Below are 26,192 nucleotides of genomic sequence, written 5' to 3'. Positions count from 1 at the left end.
AACAGGGAATTCAAAAATAACTTTTAATTTGAAATATCTCAGTGGCGTACTATTTTTTTTTAATTTCAGACTATTACTGGTACGCGCGCCAATGGTAAATATAAAATTCTTATATGTGTCAAAACATGCGCAACAACTATGTCTTAAAAACCACCAAATTTCATTTGCACATCTCAACCGGTTTTAGAGCAATAAATAAATCGTCAGTTTGCAAGAAAAATTTTAACACCCCATATCTCGGAAACAAATGAAAATTGAATACGAACATATGAGTTATTTTTCATTCCTCTCCACTCACCCTGTATATTTGGTCTTCTGAACATTTACATTTAGTTTCATCTTCTGTGGAGATGCTCTTAACGACCGAAATGATTTTGTCAGTGATTCTGTGGAATAGGATTAATACAAAAAATAAGTGTTACGAAAAATCGTAAGATTAAATTCTTATATTTATAATAGTATTTATAAAATATACATTTTATACACAGAAAGTGAAAATGGATGAAATCATAAAAAATCCATGTCAAGGGCATTGTATAATGCGGCGATTTCACTGTGGCTGGTTATACGCCAAAAAGGAAAATTTAAAGCTTTGGCAGCGGCTTCTTCGTCTTGACCATCACCTATAACTACGTAAGTACATTTTCTGCCGAACCTCGTTACTATCCTCTCAAAGCAACTTTCTTTACCTACAACAAACAATTTATTTTATTATAATTATTAAAACATAATTATATTAAACATTAAAATGTTCAGTAGATGAAACAAAGAATAAAAAAATAATTAATTATGCGTGGTCGGCTTCCCTAATTGCATATCTCCATACAATTCTATCTTGAGTCATATCAATATTATTCCGCCTAATCATCTCCTCCTAGGTCGTCTTTGGCCTTCCTCTCCTACTCCTTCGAGGAATCTGCACTTCAGCAATTCTTTGTATTGGGTGATTAACGTCTCGACGTTGAACATGACCAAACCATCTGCTCCCTCATTACAACCCTATAAAAGAGCCTCGACCTTCTCAAGTGTATTACGCCAGTCAGTTCTGGTCATTGCCAACTGTTGCCAGTTTGCTGAACCTATTTTTCTACGATCCTCATCTACACCATCCTTCCATCTGAGTTTTGGCCTACCCCTTTCTACTTCCCACAGGTACTGACATAAGAATTCTTCTAGGAGGGTTGTTTTGCTGTGATCTTGCTAGATCCTGTCCATCTTAGTCTTCCTATTTTTATAATAAGTCTTTTATTAAATTTTAAATTTTTTATAATAGATACTACGTCTTTACCAGCAAATATACGTTTATATCTGTGGTATAGTTGTACCTCCTCCTCCAAACAGCATTTTAACAGATGCCAGATGCCACCAAATATTCCTTTCATGACCCTTCGTTCAAATATAAGCAGAAGGTTTACATCTGCCTTGGAGATAGTCCATATGTCAACATTGGTTGTATAAGGGTTTTTGAATATGGTTACTTTTGTTTTTTGGCCTAAGTTTCTACTTCTCATATGTCTAGTCCAAAATAGCAATTGTTTGCTAGGGTTATCCTTCACTTGATTTCTTCCGTCATGACGTTCTCCTTGGTGATCAGGGAGCCTAAGTATGTGAATTTGTCCACCACTTCAAAGGTAGAGTTATCAACCGTGAATTGGTGACCGTTGTTTCTGGCTATTGTTGGGTATTGATGCCATCATCCTAGTTTTCTCCTCGTTTACTTGCAGACCCACATTTTTTGAGGCATTTGAGAAGGTGGTATACATTTCTTCTAGCTTGCGTGTTGTGTGGGCAACTAGGTCCACGTCATCTGCATATGCCAAAATTTGGGATGATTTATTAAAAATATTTTCTCTGTTGTCTATTCGGGCATCTCTGACCGCCTTTTCCAGAGCTATGTTGAAAAGGAGACACGCCAGCCAGCGCATCTCCCTGTCTCCCAATATGCGTTTCAAACGCCTGTGAATGTTCGACCTGTATGACAACTTTGCGTATTTTAGCCTTAATCAATTTTATCAGTTTATCGGGGATGTGGAATTCATGTATGGCTTCATACAATTTATTTCTTAGGACACTATCATAGGCCGATTTAAAATCTACGAAAAGATGGTATGTGTTATGCGTCGATATTAAATTCATTGATTTTTTCCAGCATTTGCCTTAGCACAAAGATCTGCTCTGTTGTTGATCGACCAGGCCTAAAACCACTTTGATATTCGTCAAGAAGCTCCTCTGAATATGTACTTAGGCGACCATATAAAATACTTGAAAATATTTTGTATACTGTATTAAGGAGGGTTACTCCCCTATAGTTTCTACATTCCAATTGATCACCCCTTTTTGTTCCGGGATTTGTTCTTCATTCCAGGCTCTCGGTATTATTTTATATATTTGATTAGTAAGTTTTGATTAGTAAAACCTCCACATTTATTAAGTTCCGCGGGAACATGAGCCTTGAATAGTACAGGAACGGCTTCATTAGAGGCTATCACAGGTCTCCCTCCGCTGGAATTGTATATTTCGGCGGTAGCCTTTATGACCATCCTGAGGCTCAAAGCAAACAATACTTGGAGGCCAAATTATGTATTGAATAGCCACACAAACATTACTGGGACTATACTTGAGGAATCCATCTTTATGATGAACTTAGATATGATGACACCAGAACTAATCTTCACTGAGAAGATTAACACAATTATACCATCTAGAGAACAAAAAGTCCCAAACATTAATGGAGACTTAATATGGTTCACTGATGGATCTAAAACTGCCCATGGTACTGGATCAGGAGTCTTTGGGCAAACATGTAACTATAATAAATCTTACAGCCTAGGTCAACATACAACGGTGTTCCTGGCTGAAGTTTTTGCTTTGGTGTCCTGCATTGATGAAATCATTGATGAGGACCCTAAAGCTAAGAGAATCAACATTTACATAGATAGCCAATCGGCTATTCTGGCTGTAAAGAACCCTCTCACCAAATCAAAACTGGTGAGAAACTTCAAAGATCTCCTCAATAACCTGGCAAAAGACAATAAAGTGTCTTTAATATGGGTGCCGGGTCATGAAGGGGTGCATGGGAACGAACGAGCAGATATGTTAGCGAAACAAGGCTCGAGAATAACTTTTGAAGGCCCAGAACCTTTCTGTGGCATCACTAAAGATGTTGTATTGTTGCTTTCTCCTGCCTGGGGTGGTTGATTTGGATCTTTTACTTCGATAGTAAGTAGTTCTTTATAGTACTCCACCCATCTTTTCAATACTTCTTCTTTTGTATTGAGTATATGTCCCTCCTTATCCTTACATAGTCTGAACCTTGGTTTGAATTCCTTTACAATTTTTTTGTTTGATTTTCCTTTTTTAACGCCTCAAGTTCTTCCAATATTATATTTTCATATGTTCGTTTTTTTCTTCTATGAATGCACTTCTCTTCTAAGATCTTATATTTTTGCTGTTTTTCTTGGGTTCTTCTTTGCTGCATCAGTTTATATGCATCGTTATTTCTTCTTATAATCTCCTCACACTCAGCATCGAACCAGTCATTGCGTGGTGGTGATCCTTCTGGTCCTAGAATATTATTTGCTGCGTCTTTAATATTATGTTAACACATTTCCCGTTGTTCACTAATTGTTAGATTCTTATTAATTATGTATTTAGTTTCGATATAGTTTTGAAACCTTTCGATATAACTATGTATAATAGTTAAAGACATTTAAATAGACTTACCTATTTTTGTAGCAGAATAAATATTTTCTATAGGAAACACGCCACCTAATCCAAAAAGCAATATCTTCGCAAGCGCTGGAATGAGCTGAGTCGTTGTAACGAGTACGTTTACACAATTAGTTCTAGAATTAATTAAAGTTAGGCATTTGTTGGCCAAAGTTAACCAATTGTCAGTGACCGCCTCTATTTCGGACCTCAATTGAAGCCATTGCTCTCTTTTGGATGCTCCCAACAATCCACCAACACTAAAAACAGAAAAAAAATATCAGAATGGAATAGACTGAGCTTTTAGAGGAAATTATCGAAAAATACATGAAATTTGCATTTTAAATACAAAGACCAACCCCCTTATGATAGGCAAAATGTCCTCACTCCCAGAATTAATTTTTTACGTTCTATGTCATTAAAAAGATAATACAGCGCAACTTTAGCCCGCCACCCCTCCCCTAACCTCCAAAAACGTCAATTTTTCATTTTTGAAATGAAAATGAGAGACATCTTATATTTCAATTCGTTAAGAGAGGACCACCATCCTATTACGTACGTTTCACCCTCTCTGGGGATCATTGAAGAGGGTCTATGGCAGGGGTGGGCAAAAGGCGGCCCGCGGGCCGCATCCGGCCCTTTTGCTTACTTTATCCGGCCCGTTGAAAAATCCCGCAAGCTTTTTTAAGAGCATAGGCGCAATGCTTTTTAAATGCATTAATTTTTTTTAGAGTCCTGAGAAAATTATACTGCCGAGGGCCGAAAGTCCCTGAAAACTTCTACAATGCTCATTTTAGTAAGTCGCAGGAGTGAACAAAAAAGAAAAAAATTAGTGTGATTTTTAATTTCAAACATCTCATTCCAAAGAAACTTTTTGTTTATTCTAAGGGACTTTTGGCCCTCGGTAATAATGTAATCTTTCATTATGTGTTTAAATTTTTCAAAAATATTTATTAGTTTACTCACGATTCGAAAAAAAGGAATGAGTTTAAAAAGCATTGGTCCGAAATTTTGCGCCTGCGCTCGTAATCTCTTTTATGCGATTTTGTTGAAATCAACAGTATTAGTGTTTGTAGTGTTCATATGAATAATGAATCTCTATGTTCTGCTTTTCTTGAAAGCGTCTGTGTATTTAACCCGGCCCAGGTGCGAATATTTTTCGGCCAGGGTATTTGTCGTCTACCAGGACTCTTTTTCTTCGATTTTACCCTTCATAATCAGCTGCTGCAACAACTTACAACAACGTACTTACCATTTATCAGTATTTGCCCTTTCTCCTTGCTGTCCTTCTCCCTTTAATGATGGTCAAAGTTCTCTGTTCCTTTTCCATTCTGTGCAACACCATTTTGTTCGTAATGGTCCATGGTATTTTCAAAATTCTCCTAAAAAGCCACATCTCAAAAGCTTCCAGATTTCTCATTAAGTCAGCATTAACAATCCAATAAAGAAGAATAGAGTGGACATAACATTTTTAATATCATCCCGGTTTTTACAGGGTTTTCCGTCTTCCTGTTCCCAGTTTCCAGCTTCGTCCGTCGTTGCATTCGCCAGGGTGAACGTTCCCTTCCGACATTGTCTTCTGAATGCCACCCAGCCAGGATTGTTTCGGCTTTCCTCTCTTCCTTCTTTCCTTGGCGTTCATTTTAAAATTTGTTTTGTCATCTTGTCGTCGTCCATTTTTTCTACATGGCCATACTAGATCAGTTGACACCTTTGAATTTCGACTATGATGGTTGACTTGACCTAACATTTTACCATCCGATATCAGATTTGCATATTTAATATTTGGTTGTTCAGCAATTTCCTCATCTTCAAAAAGGCTGCTCTTGAATTTCTGAATTTCATTTTTTATCTGGATCCCTGTTATGGCTTAATATAATGGACCTATTAAAAATTTCGTAATTTTACTGAGAACAAATTGTTCGCATGTACACACAAGTAAGACAATTGATTATTACTATTATTTATTAACAGTCAAATGTGTTTGTCCAAATGCTTCAAAATGATACTTATAGTATTTATGTCAAAAAACTTTCTTGGACGGAGAAAAACCTCCACCAAAAACATTAGCGTGTGCGCAGCGTACATACTGGGTATAGGTCTCCGGCCCGGGAGACATTTTGAAAAGTTCATTTTGGCCCGCGTTTAAAAGTATTTGCCCACCCCTGGTCTATGGTCTGCTCTTAGCGAAAAGAGTAGATAATAAGCTGTCTCCCAATGCCAAATTAAAACAAATAATTCAATACGGACGCTTTGGCGACTTCTACTTAAGACTGAACAGTTCTGAAGAACTAAAGACTTCTAATGGGACCAAGTTCTGTTTTGAACACCTGTTTTCGCGCTTTTTAATACTTGCAAAGCAGATGAACGATGAATTAAAAGAGGACTAGAGGAAATCTAAAATTGCATTTCACTACCTGTATATTCATCTTGTTAAAAAAATAATTATTTGGTTTAGTTTGGCATTGGGAGACAGCTTATTTCTCTTTTTGTTCAGAGTAGACCATAGAGCGTCTCTGATGATCCCTAAAGAGGGTGAAACGTACGGAAGAGGATGGTGGTCTTCTCTGAACGAAGTGAAATTTATTGTCTCCCATTTTCATTTTCTATTAGTATTACTTTGGAATTTTTACCTAGATGAATAGACAGATAGTGAAATGCAATTTTAGATTTCCTCTAATCTTCTTTTAATTCATCGTTTGTCTGCTATGCAAGTATTAGAAAGCACGAATACATGTGTCATCAAAACTTGGTCCCAGTAAAAGCCTTTAGTTCTTTAGAACTAAAGCTTCGAACTTTTTCTTGCTTAATTTTTTTTTCATAACACTTATTGTTTGACTTTTCCTTTACTTACCTATTCCTGTAATTGTTATATGTCTCTTTAATTTTCCTATATCTAAAAGCCAACTTTCTCATCCAATCTACACCGCCTCTTACACCCGCTGCTAAACACAAATTGCCACTACCCGTTGTACTAGATGACTGGAAACCGTCAGTACTAAAATTATAATTCGACAGATCTTGTCCGTTGTCGTCAGAAGAGACATCGTCGATGTGAACTTGGTCACATTCCTGTAAATTGTAAAGAAATAAGTCTATTTGCAGGTTTTTTTATTTACATTATTTAATTTTAAAGTAATTATTGTTAAAAAATAATACAGTCCCTGGCCAAATTATTATGACCACCTATAAATTTTTACACTGTGTATGTAAAGGACAAGGAAGGCAACTTATTAGGCGACGAAAGAACAAATGAAAGAGAGATGGAGAGAATATTTCTATGAATTGCTAAACAAAAACCCAGGGGAAGAAGAATGGCAGACAATAGGAGAAGACGATATTGAAGTATAGGAACCAAAAGGAGAAGAAATAGAAAAAATCTTATGCAACATGAAAAACAATCAGAGCGCCGGACAGAATGGAATAGCAATTGAAAATATTAAATATGCCGACAGAGAAATAAAACGTAAACTGTATGAAGTAATTGTGGACATATTAAGGAGAGAGGAACAGATGCCGAATGATTGGGAAAAAGCAACAATAATACTGATTTTAAAGGATGATGCAGAGTGTAAAAACTAACGGGAAATATCACTGCTAGATGTGGCCTATAAAATAATAGCAACAATCATTAAAATCAGGCTGGAGGTAGTAATTGAACCACAGATGGGGGAATATCAAGCAGGGTTTAGAAAAGGCAGAGCAACAACCGATCAGATATTCATAATGGAAGAGGTATTATATAAAGACAATAGTATTATTCATAGACTTTAAAAAGGTGTACGACTGTCAAGAGGGAAAAATTGCGGAAGTTATGGAAGAATTTGAAATGCCTATGAAGCTAAAGAAACTAGTGACGATGACATTGAAGCATACAACCTGCAACGTAAGAGTAAAAGAGGGAACCTCAGAAGATTTTGTAAATCAGGACTTAGGCAACAATAGCAACTTAAATAGAAATGGGCACATATTGTACAAGTCATCAATTAGTGGGATATGCAGATGATGTGGCAATTGTAGCGACGAGTGAAAAGATACTGAAAGAGATAACAGAAAGATTAGTAAATGAAGCGTATAAGCTGGGTCTACAAATAAATCAAAAGAAAAGCAAGATTATGAAAGTAGGAAGAGAAATGGGGATGGGACAAAGTTCAAGGTAAGCACACATTTAGGAGAGTTTAAGTTTAAGGAAATAGACGAATTTGTTTATCTAGGAGCAAGGCTAACAAACAAGTGTGAAGAAATTAAAGAAGTTAATGCCAGATTGAGTAAAGCCAATCGATCTGCGGGAGCCGTGAATTATTTACTAAGATCAAAGTAGCTGTCGTGGAATACGAAATTCAGGATTTACAAGACTATAATAAGACCGACAGCGATACACGGATATAAGACATGGATACTTAACCAAATAACGAAAGAAACAGTAAGAAGATGGGACGAAAATACTCAGAAGAATATTAGGAGGGAAGAGAAAGTAAGGGTATATACTCGTAAGAAGGAAAATAAGGAAGTTAAAGGCGGGTTTTCACTTGTCAGTTTCACTGACGCAATGCAGCTGATTCAGTTATACTGAACAAATAATGAACATGAGAACACATTTTCATTTTAAATGTACAGCCGGTTCCTAAAAAAACTGATACGACTCTTAGTAAGATTTGATCATGTTGAGCAGTGTATTTGATTGATCTGACATTATATTGATTATGACAGACAAATAATAAAATAAACAAACAACAAACAACTGATCCATGAAAAAACTAATAAGTATTTTAGAAAAATTTAAACGCAGGATGAAAGATTACATTATTACCGAGGGCGGAAAGCCCCTTAGAATAAACAAGCAGTTTCTATTGAATGAAATATTTGAAATTAAATATCACACTTTTTTTTATTTTCAGCCCTGTAACTTATTAAAATAAATATTATAGAAGTTTTCAGGGACTTTCAGCCCTCGGTAATAATGTAGTCTTTCATTCTGAGTTTAAATTTTTCAAAAATATTTATTAGTTTTCTCAGGATTCGAAAAAAAAAATTAATACAATTAAAATACATTGAGAATTTTGACATGCGTCACAATTTTGCATTAACTCAATGTAAAATTGTAAACTGTTGAATTCCAGCTTCCCTAATTATTTGACATCAAAAGACATTAGAAACTATTTGTAGATGATTGAAATCTGTATTGAAAACAACTGTTAAAATTGGTCTACGTAACTAAACATATTCCAAAATTTTGTAAAAATGTAATACATTTCAGTTTTCAGCCCAAACTTAGGCCACACACAATGCAATAATGTTCACATTTTTGAACTGTCAATATTTTTATTTTATCATCTATTGTTTAAAAACAATACAGTTGATAAGATACCCTCAGATGCGGAGAAAGTATTAATAATAAAGATTAATAATAAAGTCTAATAACCGTGGAACAGAATAAGCTATCTGACAAATTTTAAGATTTGGCAGTGACATTGACAGTATGTAAATATTAAGTATTTATCCTTCAAAATACACTGCTCAATTTTCTACAAAATACGCGTCAAGAGTCATATCAGTTTTTTTTGGAACCAGGTGTACATTCATACTTTCAGTTAAAGTGAAACCCAGTTCTACTTTTTATCATTTTGACTGATCATTCTCTCATGATGCTGTTGGCTTTTTGTATTTTTTGAGCAATTTTTTGCAGAATCTCTTGAAATTTGTCTTCGTTCATTCTTAAGGGGTTTGTATATGAATCACAATCTTCCAATATAGTTCCACTGGCACCCCATTTATTTCTGCCCCACCATCTACGATGTTTTCTTTTGATTCACTAGAATATTCTGTACCTAACTTATTTACTAATTGTAAATTAAATAATTTTTTGAAACATTTTTATCGCCATGATAAAAAATGTTTGGACTAACTGCATATTGAATTTAACAAAACATGAAACGTGTGAATACAAACGTCGCTTTTTATTTTTCATTATCAATGAATCAGTCAGACTGCGTCAGCGAAACTGACAAGTGAGAACCCGCCTTTATACACTCACCGGCAGAGAAAACGGGCACTCCAAAAAATCGGTCATTTTTAATGTCTTGTATTTCCTAAACCTGATGTCCGATTTAAGTAACTTTTTTAATATGTTATAGCCTTATTCTTTATCAATACCGCTGTAATAATATTGTTGCTAGACAGGTACATTGTCATTGTATACAGGGTGTACGAATCAAACTGTGTTTTTTTCTCAAATTTTGGAACACCCTGTGGAATGTTCTAGCTTTTATAAAATACTGAAATTATAACCAAACTATAGCCTCAGGTTTTCTTAACATTCTGTTTTTTGATTCATTCGCTTATGTTGGATAATAAAAAAGTTAAGCACTTTAACAACTACCCCTGTTTTTCGTTAATACAGGGTGTTTTTAAATAAGTACGGCAAACTTTAAGGGGTAATTCTGCATGATAAAATAATGACAGTTTGCTTTATAAACGTATGCCCGCAAATGCTTCGTTTCCGAGATAGGGGGTGTTGAAATTGTTCTTACAAACAGACGATTTATTTATTTCTCTAAAACGGTTTGTGATATGCAAATGAAATTTGGTAGATTTTAAGAGGTAGTTATTGCGCATTTTTTGGCATACAATTAAGAATTTTATATTCACCATTGGCGTGCATACGGGTATAAATATTTTAGATATATCCCGTATGCACGCCAATGGTGAATATAAAATTCTCAATTGTATGCCAAAAAATGCGCAATAACTAGCTCTTAAAATCTACCAAATTTCATTTGCATACCACAAACCGTTTTAGAGCAATAAATAAATCATCAGTTTGTAAGAACAATTTCAACACCCCCTATCTCAGAAACGAAGTATTTGCGGGCATAAGTTTATAAAACAAACTGTCATTATTTTATCATGCAGAATTACCCCTTAAAGCTTGTCGTACTTATTGAAAAACACCCTGTATTGACGAAAAACAGGGGTAGTTGTTAAAGTGCCTAACTTTTTTATTATCCAACATAAGCGAATGAATAAAAAAACAGAATGTTAAGAAAATCTGTGGCTATAGTTGGGTTTTAATTTTAGTATTTTATAAAAGCTAGAACATTCCACAGGGTGTTCCAAAGTTTGAGAAAAAAACACAGTTTGATTCGTACACCCTGTATACAATGACAATGTACCTGTCTAGCAACAATATTACTACAGCGATATTGATAAAGAATAAGGCTATAACATATTAAAAAAAAATAACTTAAATCGGACATCACGTTTAGGAAATACAAGACATTAAAAATGACCCATTTTTTGGGGTGCCCGTTTTCTCTGCCGGTGAGTGTAATATTTACAAAGAACCACAAATTGACAGAATAATAAAACCAAGAAGGTTGCAGTGGCTGGGCCATATAGAAAGAACGAACGATGACAGAGTTGACAAGAAAATAGCATGGAGAAATACCAGGTTATAAAAGAGAAGAGAGGAAGACCACAAAAGCGATGTAGAGAGGGGTAGTAGAAGACCTAAAAGAAAAGGGAATAACAGGCTGGAAGAAGTTGACAAATAACAGATAGCTATGGAAAAGAACAACAAAGCTCTGGGCATAAAAGGCCTGTAAAAAAGCTACATATAAAGCTCTTTTGTGTACATACCTCTATATCATTAAAAAAGAAATGTGTATCAGCCAAGTTAAACACCATCTCTTCCATTTTGAAACCGAGCTGTACCACATTTTGTGGATTTTTCTGATACTTTGTAGCGTAGCTTCCAGTTAAAAGGCTATGGAATATTATTATAGTTTCGTCGAGGTCCCAGATAAAAACCCTATCTGTTGTAGATTCTGGAGTAGTCGGTGAAACAGTGTTCGTTCTTCTACCCCTTCCTCTTGTAGTCCTTGATTCGGAACTTAAGCTTCCTGATGAGTCTCTTGATCTTTTTATGTTTTCTTGTTTTATGGGGGATGTGGAGCCTTCAGCAAGTGATATACCAGTAGGTGAATTATCTAAAAAATTAGAAATTACGTTAGTAAAAAGTATTCTGAATGTAGGTACTTCTTAAAGAGGTGTTTTCTATTTCAAATCAACTTGAATTTACAAACAGTATTTAATTGATAAATATACAAGAATTCTTGTTGCAAGAAAAATGTTACAGGCAAATAGTATTGAAATATTTTTATTTTTTTATCTATTAATTTTTTAAATCCCTTTATTTTTTAGTAGATGTCGCTGTATCGCGTCTGATGGGAAATTTGAATTATTTTTCAGATTCCCTTTAAAATGATGGTGGAGCTGTTTTTCGGTTCAGAGGTGGGCACACTATCGAAAGCTACTGATGACGCCTGAAAGGGTAGAAACAGTGCCTGTCTAGCTGGTGTGCAACCCTCTGAATCGAAAACAAGCAAAACCATCATTTATTATTTTTATTTCCTTTACTCGGATTTGAGTACTGAAAGTTCCTCTGCTGTCCGTTTTTCCTAGACGAATGAAAGCGAAATGTGATCGTTTCCCTTTCGTTTTCTATATTCGTCGTCTGCTGTCATATTAATTGAAAAAGTCGCAGATTAAGGATGTACCAGTAAGAACTTTCAAACACGAAAAATCTCAGTTTTAAAATACTATCTACCATTTTAATTCTTATTAAATTGGTGGATTCTGCATCTGAGATTCTTCAATTTTTTAGTAGATGTCGCTGTATCGCGTCTGATGGGAATTTGAATTATTTTTCAGATTCCCTTTAAAATGATGGTGGAGCTGTTTTTCGGTTCAGAGGTGGGCACACTATCGAAAGCTACTGATGACGCCTGAAAGGGTAGAAACAGTGCCTGTCTACCTGGTGTGCAACCCTCTGAATCGAAAACAAGCAAAACCATCATTTATTATTATTATTATTTTTACCCTTTATTTTAATTGAAGACACTTAATCTATACTCACCGGCACAAAAAACGGGCACTTCAAAAAATGGGTCATTTTTGATGTCTCGTATCTCCTAAACCTGTTGTCCGATTTAAGTAATTTTTTTAATATGTTATAACCTTATTCTTTAACAATGTCGCTGTAATAATATTGTTGCTAGATAGGTAAATTTTCATTGTATACCGGTTGTACCAATCAAACTGTTTTTTTCTTAAAGTTCGCACCACCCTGTGGAATATTATATATAGCCTTTATAAAATATTGAAATTAAAACCCAATTATAGCCCCAGGTTTTCTTAACATTCTGTTTTTATATTTATTTGTTTATGTCGGATAATAAAAAAGTTAGGGGACTTTAACAACTAGCCATGGTCTTTATCAATACAGGGTGTTTGCAAATAAGTGCGACAAACTTTAAGGAGTAATTCTGCATAAAAAAATAATGACTGTTTGCTTGATAAACCTATGTCCGCCAATGCTTCGTTTCCGAGATACGGGATGTTGAAATTTTTCTTACAAACTAACGATTTATTTATTGCTCTAAAACCGGTTAAGATATGAATATGAAATTTGGTAAGTTTTAAGAATATTGCGCATTTTTTGACATACAATTAAAAATTTTATATTTATCATTGGCGTGCATATGGGTCGTATTACCCGCATGCACGCCAATGGTGAATATAAAATGTTTAATTCTATGTCAAAAAATGAGCAATAAGTACCTCTTAAAACCTTGCGAATTTATAAACGAAAAGTTTTCGTTGAAAATTGCGCAATAACTACCTCTTAACATCCACCAAATTTCATTTGCATATCTCAGCCGGTTTTAGAGCAATAAATAAATCGTCAGTTTGTAAGAAAAAATTCAACATCCCGTATCTCGAAAACAAAGCATTTGCGGACATAGGTTTATCAAGCAAACAGTCATTATTTTTCCATGCAGAATTACTCCTTAAAGTTTGTCGCACTTAGTTAGAAACACCCTGTATTGATAAAGAATATGGCCAGTTGTTAAAGTTCCTAACTTTTTTATTATCCAACATAAGCGAATAAATAAAAAACAGAACGTTAAGAAAACTTGGGGCTATACTTGGGTTTTAATTTGAATATTTTATAAAGGCTAGAATATTCCACAGGTTGTTGTGAAAAATGAGAAAAAAACCCAGTTTGAGTGGTACACCCGGTATACAATGAAAATTTACCTGTCCAGCAACAATATTATTACAGCGACATTGTTAAAGAATAAGGCTATGAAAAAATTACTAAAATCGGACAACAGGTTTAGGAGATACGAGACATCAAAAATTACTCATTTTTTGGGTGCCCGTTTTTCGTGCCGGTGAGTGTATTAATTTTTAAAAATTCACAAGGAAAAAGTTTTCCTGTGGTTGGCTGTATACCATGTAATACAAAAAAACAGTAACTGTATAAAAGGTATATTTAAAAACCCTCAAAAGGGCCACATGATGTGTCCCCATCATACAACTGTTACATTGAACAGATTTAAAGGGTCCAAAATAAATTTTTGAGGATAGCAGCTTCTTAGAGTGCATACCGGATAGAGGAATATGACTATCTGTGGGTAAGAGGCAGTCTTGATTTACCAACACAAAAGTCAACGAGGATATTGTTAGATTTAAGTTTCCTGGACAACGTCATTAATGCTATTATAGATTGTCCTCAATTGTTATCACTCCTTAGTAATCAGAAATTGCTATTTCACCACACTAATTGAATCAGTCATTTTGAAAAGGGTCATCTCCACTTTTTGAAATTCTACAGTAGAGGTAAAAAACTTTTTATCTTTAAGAATATTAGAAAAACAACTGTTTTTATGTATTTTTCGGTTTTAATATTGAGTATATACAAGCTGATGAATATTTCAAAAATGGTTTTTAAATGTTTAAAGACCTAGAAACCGCAATTTTTTGAAAAAGAGATGACCTGTTATCAAAATGAACAGGTATTAAAAGAAAAAATAGTCATTATAACGTGAATATTTTGTTTATTACACACATTGTCAGCAAGCAGTTGAGTTGGCTATGCAAAGGTTTAATATCCAATCAACAACATGGTTTTTGCCAAAATAAATCAACTTTAACAAATCTACTCTATTATCAAACTGACATTGTGCAAAACATGGAACAGTTTAAGCAGATAGATTCCATTTACACAGATTTCTCGAAAGCATTTGATCGGGTGGACCATCGGATCCTTTTGCAAAAGTTCGGGTTCCATCATCAGATTGTCTTGTGGTTTCAAAGTTCACTAATTGGCCGGGTTCAGTATGTTAAAATTGGTGGCGACCTCTCTGAAACTATATTCGCTACTTCTGGTGTTCCTCAAGAGGGACACTGTTCTCCTTTACTGTTCAATGTCTTTGTTAATGATATCGTTAATTGTTTTAAACATAGCCACTGTTTAATGTTTGCAGATGATTTAAAACTTTGGAGGATTGTTGAGGGCCCAGACGATCAGTTGCTTTTACAGAATGATTTAGACTTTAGACCAATTACACAGTTGGTGTCGGGTTAATAAGCTTGATCTCAATGTTAAAAAATGTTGTTTTATTAGTTTTACCCATAAAATAATCAAATACCAGTCTTCATATGTCATTGATAATCAACCACTTAAATATGTTACTATGTACTGTCAAAGACTTGGGAATCATATTTGATGAGAAATTAACTTTTATAAATCATATTAATTCAATTGGGACCGTGCAAGTTCGGCAACTTGCTATTTCTACGCTTGCAACTTTATTCGCACTTTTAATTATATTGTCCAATTATATTAGTCCTGGTTGCTGGATAATTGTCAAGGCCATAGCCCAAAAAAATAATAAGAAAAAATAAGATTCAGGTTATGTATCAAAACGTAAACAATTGTATGTAGTAAATAAAATTAGTTATTAAAATGCAGTAATGCAAGCAAAATACAATTAATTACATTTACCTTTATATAATAATTGCATATAAATCAATATTGTGGAGCAATATATAATTTTTCTTCTTCATTGACAGTAGATATGAAATATACGATATATGTCAATTTGACAATTTCAATTGACAATGAATTATTTAAGAAAGTTACAATATTTCTCCGCTATTCTCGCACGATCGTTTCTCGTATCGCTTCCAAGTAATTGCACACCGCGAATAGCTAATCATAATTACATGGAGATTGAGCAACACATTTCATTACCTCCACTAAGCATCCATAGAGATAGATTTTCACTTTTATTCTTATTTAAGTTGGTTAATGGTCTGTTAGATTGTCCTAATATCTTAGAATATGTTACTTTCCACATACCACGTCGTGATCTAAGGCAACAACCAACTTTTCGAATTCCCTTTCATAGAACAACTTATGGTGTGAATAATCCTCTTGACAGATGCATGTCTTTGGCCAATAATCTGCAGACTGACTTATTTAAATACAGTTTGAACCAACTAAAGAGGCACCTATCTTGTATTACATAGTATTAGGTTTGTTTTAGATGTTTTTGTTTTAATAGTTTAAAATTATTATTTTTTTAATAGCCTATGTACTAGTTATCTCAATGATCTAGATCAGCGTTTCCCAACCCGTGAGTCATGCGCAGATTTTAGGTGGGTCACGGCGTGGCTCTTACAGTAGCCGAATAATGTACATTATATATCACCATGGGTGAGGTATGGGTCGCGAATATGGAAAAACATGAGAAGGTGGTTCGCCAGACATAAAAGGTTGGGAACCACTGATCTAGATTCATTAAGTCTGATACGTTTATAATTACTTTGAGTTTTTTTTAACTTGGATATACCTAGTTATAAGATCTAACCTGTTTCTAAATTTAACTTATGTTTTTTTACTGTTAATGAGGGTTTCCCGTAAAAATAAATAAATAAATAAATAAATAAATAAAAATTAAACTGCTAAAAACAAGTTGATGAACATTTTAAAAATGTTTTTAAATTTTAAGGGCCAGTTGTTCGAACGCTAATCAACAATGATCATTATTAAATATTTAATTACTGTCACCAAAACTGTCAATGTTAACTTTGTTTGGGTTGCTGAAAACATAATTAATTACAATTATGAGATTTATTATTAATTATGTTAATAATTATAGTTATATTAATTGATTATAGTCTCAGAATTGTAATTAATTATGTTTTAACAATTGACATTGACAGTAATTAATTATTTGATAATGATCATTGTTGATTAGCGTTCGAACAACCGGCCCTTAAAGACCTAGAAACAGCAATTTTTTGAAAAAGAGATGACCCGTTTTCAAAATAAATAGATCATGTTGTAGAATGGGTATTTCTAGGAGATGACCCCTTTTAAAACTGAACTGATTTGCGGACTATGCTGTGCCTACCGTAAAAATATTAAAAGTAGACCCGTTTTAATAATATGGAATAGACATATCTGTGTATTAAATACAAATTCGACAAAAAGTTGAAATGTCAAAAAAGTGGAGATGATCGCTTCTCATAATGACTGATTCAATTATGGTATCAATTACCACTACTTATTTGCTCCAGAGTGCTAATAAGGTGCCAAGACAAATAAATACTTTTGACTCCAAAATTAGTTTATTTAAAAAAAACAGCTACAGGTACGTATCCATACGTGGGCACTACTTACTCGGTGTTCAAATGAATATGGCATGCGCTCCCCACTATGTGGAGCTGCTACACCGAGGATGGAGCACCCACGTATGGATACGTACATTAAAAGGTATTTTAAAATAAGTGATTTATTTTACATGTCTATCTTTGGTAGCTGTATTAAAGATTGTTATAGTTTATTATTTCGAGATGTTTGATATTTTGAACATTTATTATTGTTAAATCTTTTGTAAATGGATGCCGTAATAAATAAATAAAATAATAAACAAGATGCAAAGAGAAATCATTGTAAAATAGGGCAAATAATATATCAGAATATATCTAGAAAACAGATTACCTTCACTTTCAGATTCACTAGTGTCACTATATGGACAAAGCGACATGATGAACATTTAAACATATTCACACACTAATTTTTTATTGCTTTTCTCATAGTTCTAATTCATTCATTCAGACTATTGTAGAATCTATAGAAACTAAAGTGGAAAATACCATAGTTTATTTTCAATTTTCATTGACGTTTATATTTTTAGGTTATGTTTTGTTTGCCCTCTTCTTTTAAAATAACTTCCTTTTTCCTTTTTGGCCCGAACCATTGATGTATGCAGGGAGGGATCTCTTTCCAGATATTTTTGTAAGATGGGATAATCATGTGATTTTTCCTCGTCTACTCTTCTGACATGTCCGTACCAGTTTAATCTCTTCAGTTATATATGTAGTTTATTATGTCATGAGTTAATTCCCATTCTTTTCTTAATATGATATGTTATTTATTCTATCTCTTTTTGTTACTCTGCAGCTTTCCCTTAGGGATTCCATCTCTATTGCTCTTATTGTGGTGGGAGCATTGGGGAGGGATATCCCCATAAAATGTGGAATACGCTTCAGACACCAGAAAGTCTTTATTTACCATGCAAAACATCATCCTTGCAGATAGAACCACAATTCGAGGATTAAGCTTTTTCCTTCTTTCTTTTGGCTTTTAGTGTCATTGCAAGGTAATTACCAGGACCACAGGCGTAGCCAGGTTTTAGTTTCGGAGGGGGTTCAAAAAAGTAAAACGACCAAAACTACATAAAATAATCTTTATATTTATAATAAAAATTTGAAATATGTTAATATCTTAACTTTTCGGGGGGGGGGGGGGGGGGGTTGAACCCCCAAAACTCACCCTGGCTACGCCCGTGACCAGGACGATTTACCAGATAGAGGCGATCTTGATTTAGTGTGGCTCTAAGCCATTACAAAATCGCTGACTATCTTATATGCATGTACTTTTAAAAAGCTTTCGGTGTGATGTAAACGGACTGTTTAGTTTTCAATTAGACATACGCACTATCGTATGATTACGACATGAATCTATAGTCCGTCCCACCTTACAGTATGTATCAGGAACATAGGTAATGCAGTTCTTATGAGAGTTTTAGCTCCGTGATGCAGATTTTATCAAAAAGAATTTATAATCGAACATTAGAGAGATTAAATTAAAACTGTTTTAGAAACGCAATCTCCAATTTTAGGATTCATATGCGTTTAAGTTTATTTGATATAGGTACTATAGTTATTACGCATATAAAACCCAAAATTGTAGATTGCCTTTCTAAAACAGTTTTAATTTAATCTCTGTTCGGATAATGTTCGGATACAAATTCTCTTTGATAAAATCGGCATCACGGCGCTAAAACTCTGATAAGAAATGCATTGCCTATGTTCCTTATACTGTAAACTCAAGGTGGGACGGACTAGTCACTATAGTAGAGGATGGGTTTCGGTTTGAGCAACATACAACAAAATGCGATCAAGTTTTAATGCTTACTAAATCTAAATATACTTACCTAAAATTGAAGGTGAAGTTAATTGGTACGGTGTAGTTCCTAGACTACCACTGGAACTTGGTGAACTAACGTATGGCGAATAACTTTGAGCATAATAACCTGAAGCAAATTGTGAAGTTTGTGAATCTGGATAAGTTGATCCATATGAGCTATAATCCACTCCCTAGAACAGAAGTTATGCTTTAAAATTAAAATGAAAAATCGTATTCACCTATTTTTTAACTAAACACTACTAAACAGGTTGGCTTCATATAAACTTACGTGCATAGAAATCGGCCCACTTAAAAATTTGGTCATTTTCGATGTCTCATATTTGCTAAACCTGTTGGCCGATTTAAGTGATTTTTTGAACATCTTATAGCTTGATTCTTTAACAATACCACTGTAATAATATTGTTGCTAAACAGGTAAATTTTCATTGTATACCGGTTGTACCAATCAAACTGTGTTTTTTTCTTAAAGTTCGCACCACCCTGTGGAATATTCTGGCATTTATAAAATACTGAAACTAGAACCCAACTATAGCCTCAGGTTTTCTTAACATTTTGTTTTTTGAATCATTCGCTTATGTTGGATAATAAAAAAGTTAGGTACTTGAACAACTAGACATGTTCTTCATCAATACACGGTGTTTCTAAATAAGTGCGACAAAATTTAAGGGATAATTCTGCATGAAAAATAATGACAGTTGGCTTTATAAACGTATGTCCGCAACTGTTTCGTTTCCGACATACGGGATGTTGAATTGTTTCTTACAAACTGACGATTTATTTATTGCTTTAAAACCAGTTGAGATATGCAAATGAAATTTGGTAGGATTTAAGAGCTAGTTATCGCGGATTTTTTGACATAAAATTAAGAATTTTATATTCACCATTAGCGTGCATACGGGTAATATGATCGGTCATATTACACGTATGCGCGCTAATGGTGAATATTAAATTCTTAAGTGTCTGAATCTTTCCAACGCATGTCTAATTTTGAAAATCGGTTATATCATTCAAAAGTTACCGAGCTCAGAAATATGACTCGATTTCTATTTAAAAAAGAGAAAATGTTTGTGGATATGTATGTGGCTGGAAAAGTTAAACCGATCTGAATTTTTTCTCTGTGTTTGAAGAGGTGGTCAGGGCCGATTCAGAACCGTTGTAGTTTGTGACTTTTGACCACCCATAAGCCAGCTATAGGACTTGGTAGGTACAAAACGGCATATTTTTGGAGGTATATATCTTCGGTTCAAGAAGAGACAGGAGAACCGCAAATACACCAAATCAATAGTGTTGAGTTCAGCTTTCAAATGGTGTTTAAGCCGTCAGGATCAGACATACACACGGCTCAGTATCGCCGAAAAACTGAAAAACTAAACTTTGAAAATTTTGGTTTTTCGACAATTACTCAAAATTTCAACCTACGAATTGCGCCAATAACTGAGCGTTTGTAGAAGGACTTCTTTAGACGAATCTGACGGTGTATACCTCATATCCGGGAAAATTCGAATTTTTAAGTTATAGGCTTCATAAGTATGATCAAATCTATTTCTTATGGGAAAAACGGTTTTTCAAGCTCAATAATTTCTGTAATAGCTTCAGTTATCATACTTGACCTTAGATGCATCAGATACTACTTATCAATACGTTTCAAACTCATGTTTACTGATCAAAATCGGTTAAGCCGTTTAGAAGTTATTAAGCTACAAAAGTATAATAAAATTAACGACTATTCCCGAAATGGTTTATGTAGTTGTAGTGGTTCGGACGCTAAATTTGATTTGGCAACGGGCAATCCGAGTTCATTAACCGGCCATCCCAATAATTTTTTTCAATCTATTTCGAATAGAAAAAAATCTAGTGTACATTCGATGGACACTAGGTCATTTGGAGGATAATGCGACAAAGGCGACATTTATAAAGCTTTAACGTGTAATCGAGAAAAATTGCATCCAACTTCATATATTTAATTTATAAAAAAACTTTGAAAAACTCGTGATACAAGAATAAAATACCACTAAACGCCGTATAAATAAGTGCCGCATACAATATTCCAGCTACAAAAGATCTGATATGAATATTACGTGGAGCGAAAATGTATTTTCATTTTGATGCAAAATAAAATTTTAGTTTTATTTTAAAAGATTTTTCCATAATATTTGCTAAATTTGAAGTAAACGCGCCACAAAAGAGTTTCAAAATTCAAACTATATCAAAGTTACTCTTTTGTGGCGAGTTATACTTCAAATTTAGCAAATATTATGGAAAAATCTTTTAAAATAAAACCAAAATTTTATTTTGCATCAGAATGAAAATACATTTTCGCGCCACGTAATATTCATGTCAGATCTTTTGTACCTGGAATATTGTATGCGCCACTCATTTTTACGACGTTTAGCGGTATTTTATTCTTGTTAATATTATACACGGATTATACAACATATGAGACAAAAGCCCGAAACAAATGATGAGAAGCGTTGATAATCCCTATATTCAATTTCAGTGGTCTAGCCTCTAGCCTAGCCATATTTATTGTCACATGCGCGGGATAGCGCTAAAAAGAGAGGTAGATAGACCACCTCTGAGTGTTCTGCGTTACACTTTGCCTACCATGTCTAGTCTATTCTTATTATGTCTATGTGTACATCACATATGACATGACCCACCTTGAACCCATCACATATGTACCTGAAGCCTGAAGACTCACATTCACATCTATACATACCCCAGGCTGTGGGTGAAAAATAGGTCGATTTCAGGATATAATTCAGGAATTTTTGAAACCTATCAGGTGTTGTAAAAGACGATGCCAGGAATAACTTCTACTAAAATGTAACCAAAAATATTGTGCGCTTTTTTTATTGCGATTTTCATTTGTTAAATTTGCAATTTTTAATGATTTTTAATTTTGCAGCTTATGATATTGATTTTAGAGAAAAACTTTTTAATAGAAAGTTCTAGTAAATTAAAAAACCTACAATTTGAGGTATGGTAAGTTTAATTTTGTTAATTGGTTATTGCAAAACAGCCTGCAAAAGGTCCAAAATGGCCGTTTTTTACAATTGCATTATTTATTGTACAAATAGTTTTTTTTATTTTTTAAAGCTTTAAAATGAAGATCTTTCAATTCCAAACATAAAAAAAATTGTCGTACTGACATAAAGTTTTTTTGGGTAAAATATGAAGGTCCTAAGTGTAGCATAAATGATTGAAAAACGTAAGATGCGAATACTTGTTTTTGTATGGGTTTTTTTCGCAATTATTGCTATTTTGCAACAAGGGTGACTATTTTTTAAATTTTTAACCAACTCTATGTTGTAGGAAATTTAATTACGCAACTTTTATGTTAGTACAACTTTTTTCAGAAATGAATAGTTTTAAAGTTATAATCAAAAAACCAATAAAAAAATCGAATTTTTCCTTCATATTTTGACATTTTGATTATTTAAACAATGTTCCGGACCATTTTGAGTGGGAGGATAACTCAAATATTATTATTTAAGTTATTTTCAAGCAATTTCTGCAAAAAAATTTGAGTCACCTCTCAACGTCCATCTCAAAACAGATGCGCCCTGGACTAATAATCAATAGCCTATATTACAAATATTTTGGTTTTGCGTATGTTCAGATCCAGACCTGCTTCCTTACAGCTCTCAACGACAGCTGTTACTTATTAGGTTAAAGCGGGTACTTGTAAATAAAAAAAAAAAAAAGAAATAAGTAAAAAAAGGATATTTACGTACCTGTGCTGAAAATCCTTGTGTGAAAGAGGAAGCTCCAGGTGCAGTGTAAGCTGCGTAAGAAGAATACTGACTAGACTGTCCTGCTGCGTTGAACTGTGAACTTGGCGTTGAGTACGAAGACGTAATGTAGCCTGCGCTTACTTTACAGGCTGGATTTAAAACTCTTGAAGAGTTTAGTCCTGAGTAAGGATACGAGGAGTTATTGTAAAACGACGCTGCGGAGTTGATGTACGGAGTTGTGGCGCCCGACGATCCATAACTTGGTTGAATACTGAAAAAAGTTGTCTGTTGATAACTGTTTTAATACATAAATAGAAACATGTTATAATCACACACTATACAGGGTGTCCAAAAACTCTACATACAAACGAAGACAGAAGATTCTTCAAATAATTCTAAGACAATTTAACCCTATTCACTTAGTCCGAAAATGCTTCCTAAGGGAGCTAGAGCTCTTTGAAGATGGCGTCTTGTAATGAGTTTTTCTTAAATAACTCCAGAACCCTTCTATTTAGAAAAACAAAAATTGGTACGCGTATTTATCTTCCAGAGATAAATCTATTCCATCCTTTGCGAATTTTTAGTACCGATCATAGGCGTCCGTTTTGGGCAGGGCAACAGTTATTTTATCGCATAACTTTTTTGTCTTTAATTTTTAAGCATTTTTGACACTGTATTATTAAATTGTGAGGTATTCTAGTGCTAAAAGGTACTCTTGTTTTAAGTCGGTAGGACACACCGTTTTCTAGAAAAATCGATTTGAAAATTTTTCGTTCTTTAAATTTAAAAAAAAAAAATTCCAAAAAAACCTTTTTAGAAAGACGAAAACTGGTACATTTATTTATATTCCAGAGATAAATCGATTTCATTAATTGCGAATTTCTAGTACCGGTCATAGGCGTCCGTTTTGGGTAGGTCAACAGTTATTTTATAGCGTAACTTTTTTGTCCTTAATTTTTAAGCATTTTTGGCACTAGATTATTAAATTATGAGGTATTCGAGTACTAAAAGTTACTCTTGCTTTAAGTTAGTAAAATACATCGTTTTTTTTTGAAAAATTTTTTCCATTTTTTTCAAATTCCCAAAACGAAAAACTTTCAAATCCATTTTTCTAGAAAACGGTGTGTCCTACCGACTTAAAGCAAGAGTACCTTTTAGTACTAGAATACCTCACAATTTAATAATCCAGTGACAAAAATGCTTAAAAGTTAAAGACAAAAAAGTTATGCGATAAAATAACCGTTGCCCTACCCAAAACGGACGCCTATGACCGGTACTAGAAATTCACATTAGATGGAACGAATTCACTTCTGGAAAGTAAATAAGCATACCAATTTTCGTTTTTCTAAATAGAAGCGTTCTGGAGTTATTTAAGAAAAACTAATTACCAGACGCCATCTTCAAAGAGCTCTAGGTCCCTTAGAATTTTTATATATTACGCATTTGCCTGCCTGGAGAGAGTAACACCAATGGTCACCAAATAGACGAAGCACTAAAAAGCCCAAAACTTAGAAATTTTGTGCAGTAAGATGAATCGTCATGGAACTTTTTGCATTCGATTAAAGAGAGTGTCAGGCAACTTTGTAAACTAAATTCATCTAGGGCAAAAAATTTTGTGCATAAGAAAATGCATTTAAAATGTGCATCTCGAAGAGGTGAAAATGAAAAATTTAGAACTTGGGAAATATTGACGGAAATGAGTTGAATTTTTATACTCGGGGTTTTGGGGATCGCTGAGCACGAATTTCATATCAGCGATGGTCTCCAAGGTACCTGGTGCCCACGGTGGAACTCGTCGCCTAGATTTTTGTGTTATAATCATTAAAAATCAGTCAATATCCATTATTCGGGGGGTTTTTGGGGTCGCCGGCCACTAGGCATCCAAGATACCTGGTGCCCAGGGTGGAACTCGTCGGCTAGAGTTTTTAGTTATAATTATCCAAAATCAGCCAAAAACTATTACTCTGGGGGTTTTGGGGGTCGCTGAGTACGAATTTCATGTCTGGGATGGTCTCCAAGGTACCTGGTGCCCAGTGTGGAACTCGTCGCCTGTAGTTTTATGTTATAATTATTAAAAATCAGTCAATATCCATTACACGGCGGTTTTGGGGGTCGCTGACCACGAATTTAATGTCGGCGATGGTCTCCAAGATATCTGGTGCTTAAAGTAAAAAGAAGATGTATATAGTGATTTTTCTATTGACTTTCTTGGGTGTGAATCTGTCTTTTTATTTTACTGCTCCTGGTTTAAAAACAAAGCATAGTATATATGTCAATACCTCCAAGCAACACTTTTATGTAGTTCTGTTCTTTTAAAAATTTTTAATTAATTTTAAAAAAACATCTAAAAAGTGATACCATATTTAAAGCAAGGTAAGTTTTTAATGTTGATGTTTTGAAAAAGTCATATATTTTATACTTATTAGTTTTGTTAATTACAGAATAAATAATAATATTATAATATCAAGCCGTTTAAGATTGGTATTAAAGGAATTTTCATTATCTACAGTTACAGTCTATAGCTGCGCTGTTTTATAATTTTGGTTTTTGAAATTTCTGAAGAGAGAAATTTGTGTAACTTCAAGTAAGTACCTAAATATATTTTTTTATTTTATTTTACTGTTTTATTAATTTTTTCATTATATTATACAAATCAATTGATTATGAATACGTGCATTAACATTTAATTTAACACGTATTTTTTTAGATTATTGTATACCTACCTTGAAGACCATCGCCAACATAAAATGGTGCCCAGTGACCCCTAAAACTCCAGGCGACGAGTTCCACCCTGGGCACCAGGTACCTTTGAGACCATCACCGTCATTAAATTCATGTTCAGCGACCCCCAAAACTCCCCGAGTAATGGTTTTAAATGATTTGTAATAATTATGACATAAAACTCCAGACGACGAGTTCCACTTTGGCACCAGGTACCTTGGAGACCATCGCACACATGAAATTATTGTTCAGCGACCCCCAAAATCCTCAGAGTAATGGTTATTGACTGATTTTGAATGATCATAACATAAAACTCCAGGCGACGAGTTCCACCCTGGGCACCAGGTACACGGGAGATCATCGCCGTCATCAGCAACCCCCAAAACCCCCGCGTAATGGTTTTAAATGATTTGGAATAATTATAACATAATACGACGACGAGCTCCACCCTGGGCACCAGGTATCTTGGAGACCATCGACCACATGAAACTCTTGTTCAACGACCCCCAAAACCCTCAGAGTAATGGTTATTGACTGATTTTGAATGAGTATAACATAAAACTCCAGGCGAAGAGTTCCACCCTGGGCACCAGGTATCTTGGAGATCTACGCCAACACTAAATTCGTGGCCGACGATCCCAAAAACCCCCCGAGTAATGGATATTGACTGATTTTTA

At 34.2% G+C, this 26,192-nt stretch overlaps 1 protein-coding gene across 1 annotated transcript in view; it reads right to left on the bottom strand.

Moving 5' to 3' along the window:
- Positions 1-431: 431 nt before the first annotated feature.
- LOC114343134 (eyes absent homolog 3) overlaps positions 432-26,192 on the bottom strand; it is a 246,123-nt gene continuing 220,362 nt past the window's right edge. The window contains exons 5-10 of the mRNA XM_050658608.1: positions 22,795-23,065; positions 19,065-19,227; positions 11,347-11,696; positions 6,563-6,780; positions 3,724-3,968; positions 432-689 (exon numbers count right to left, since the gene is read on the bottom strand). Coding sequence (XP_050514565.1) covers positions 508-689; positions 3,724-3,968; positions 6,563-6,780; positions 11,347-11,696; positions 19,065-19,227; positions 22,795-23,065 — 1,429 coding nt within the window. The 3' untranslated portion in view covers positions 432-507. The remainder of the gene's footprint in view (positions 690-3,723; positions 3,969-6,562; positions 6,781-11,346; positions 11,697-19,064; positions 19,228-22,794; positions 23,066-26,192) is intronic.

Source organism: Diabrotica virgifera, chromosome 8, assembly GCF_917563875.1.
Source record: "Diabrotica virgifera virgifera chromosome 8, PGI_DIABVI_V3a".
Lineage (NCBI taxonomy): Eukaryota > Metazoa > Arthropoda > Insecta > Coleoptera > Chrysomelidae > Diabrotica > Diabrotica virgifera.
This window is presented reverse-complemented; position numbering and strand designations above follow the sequence as displayed.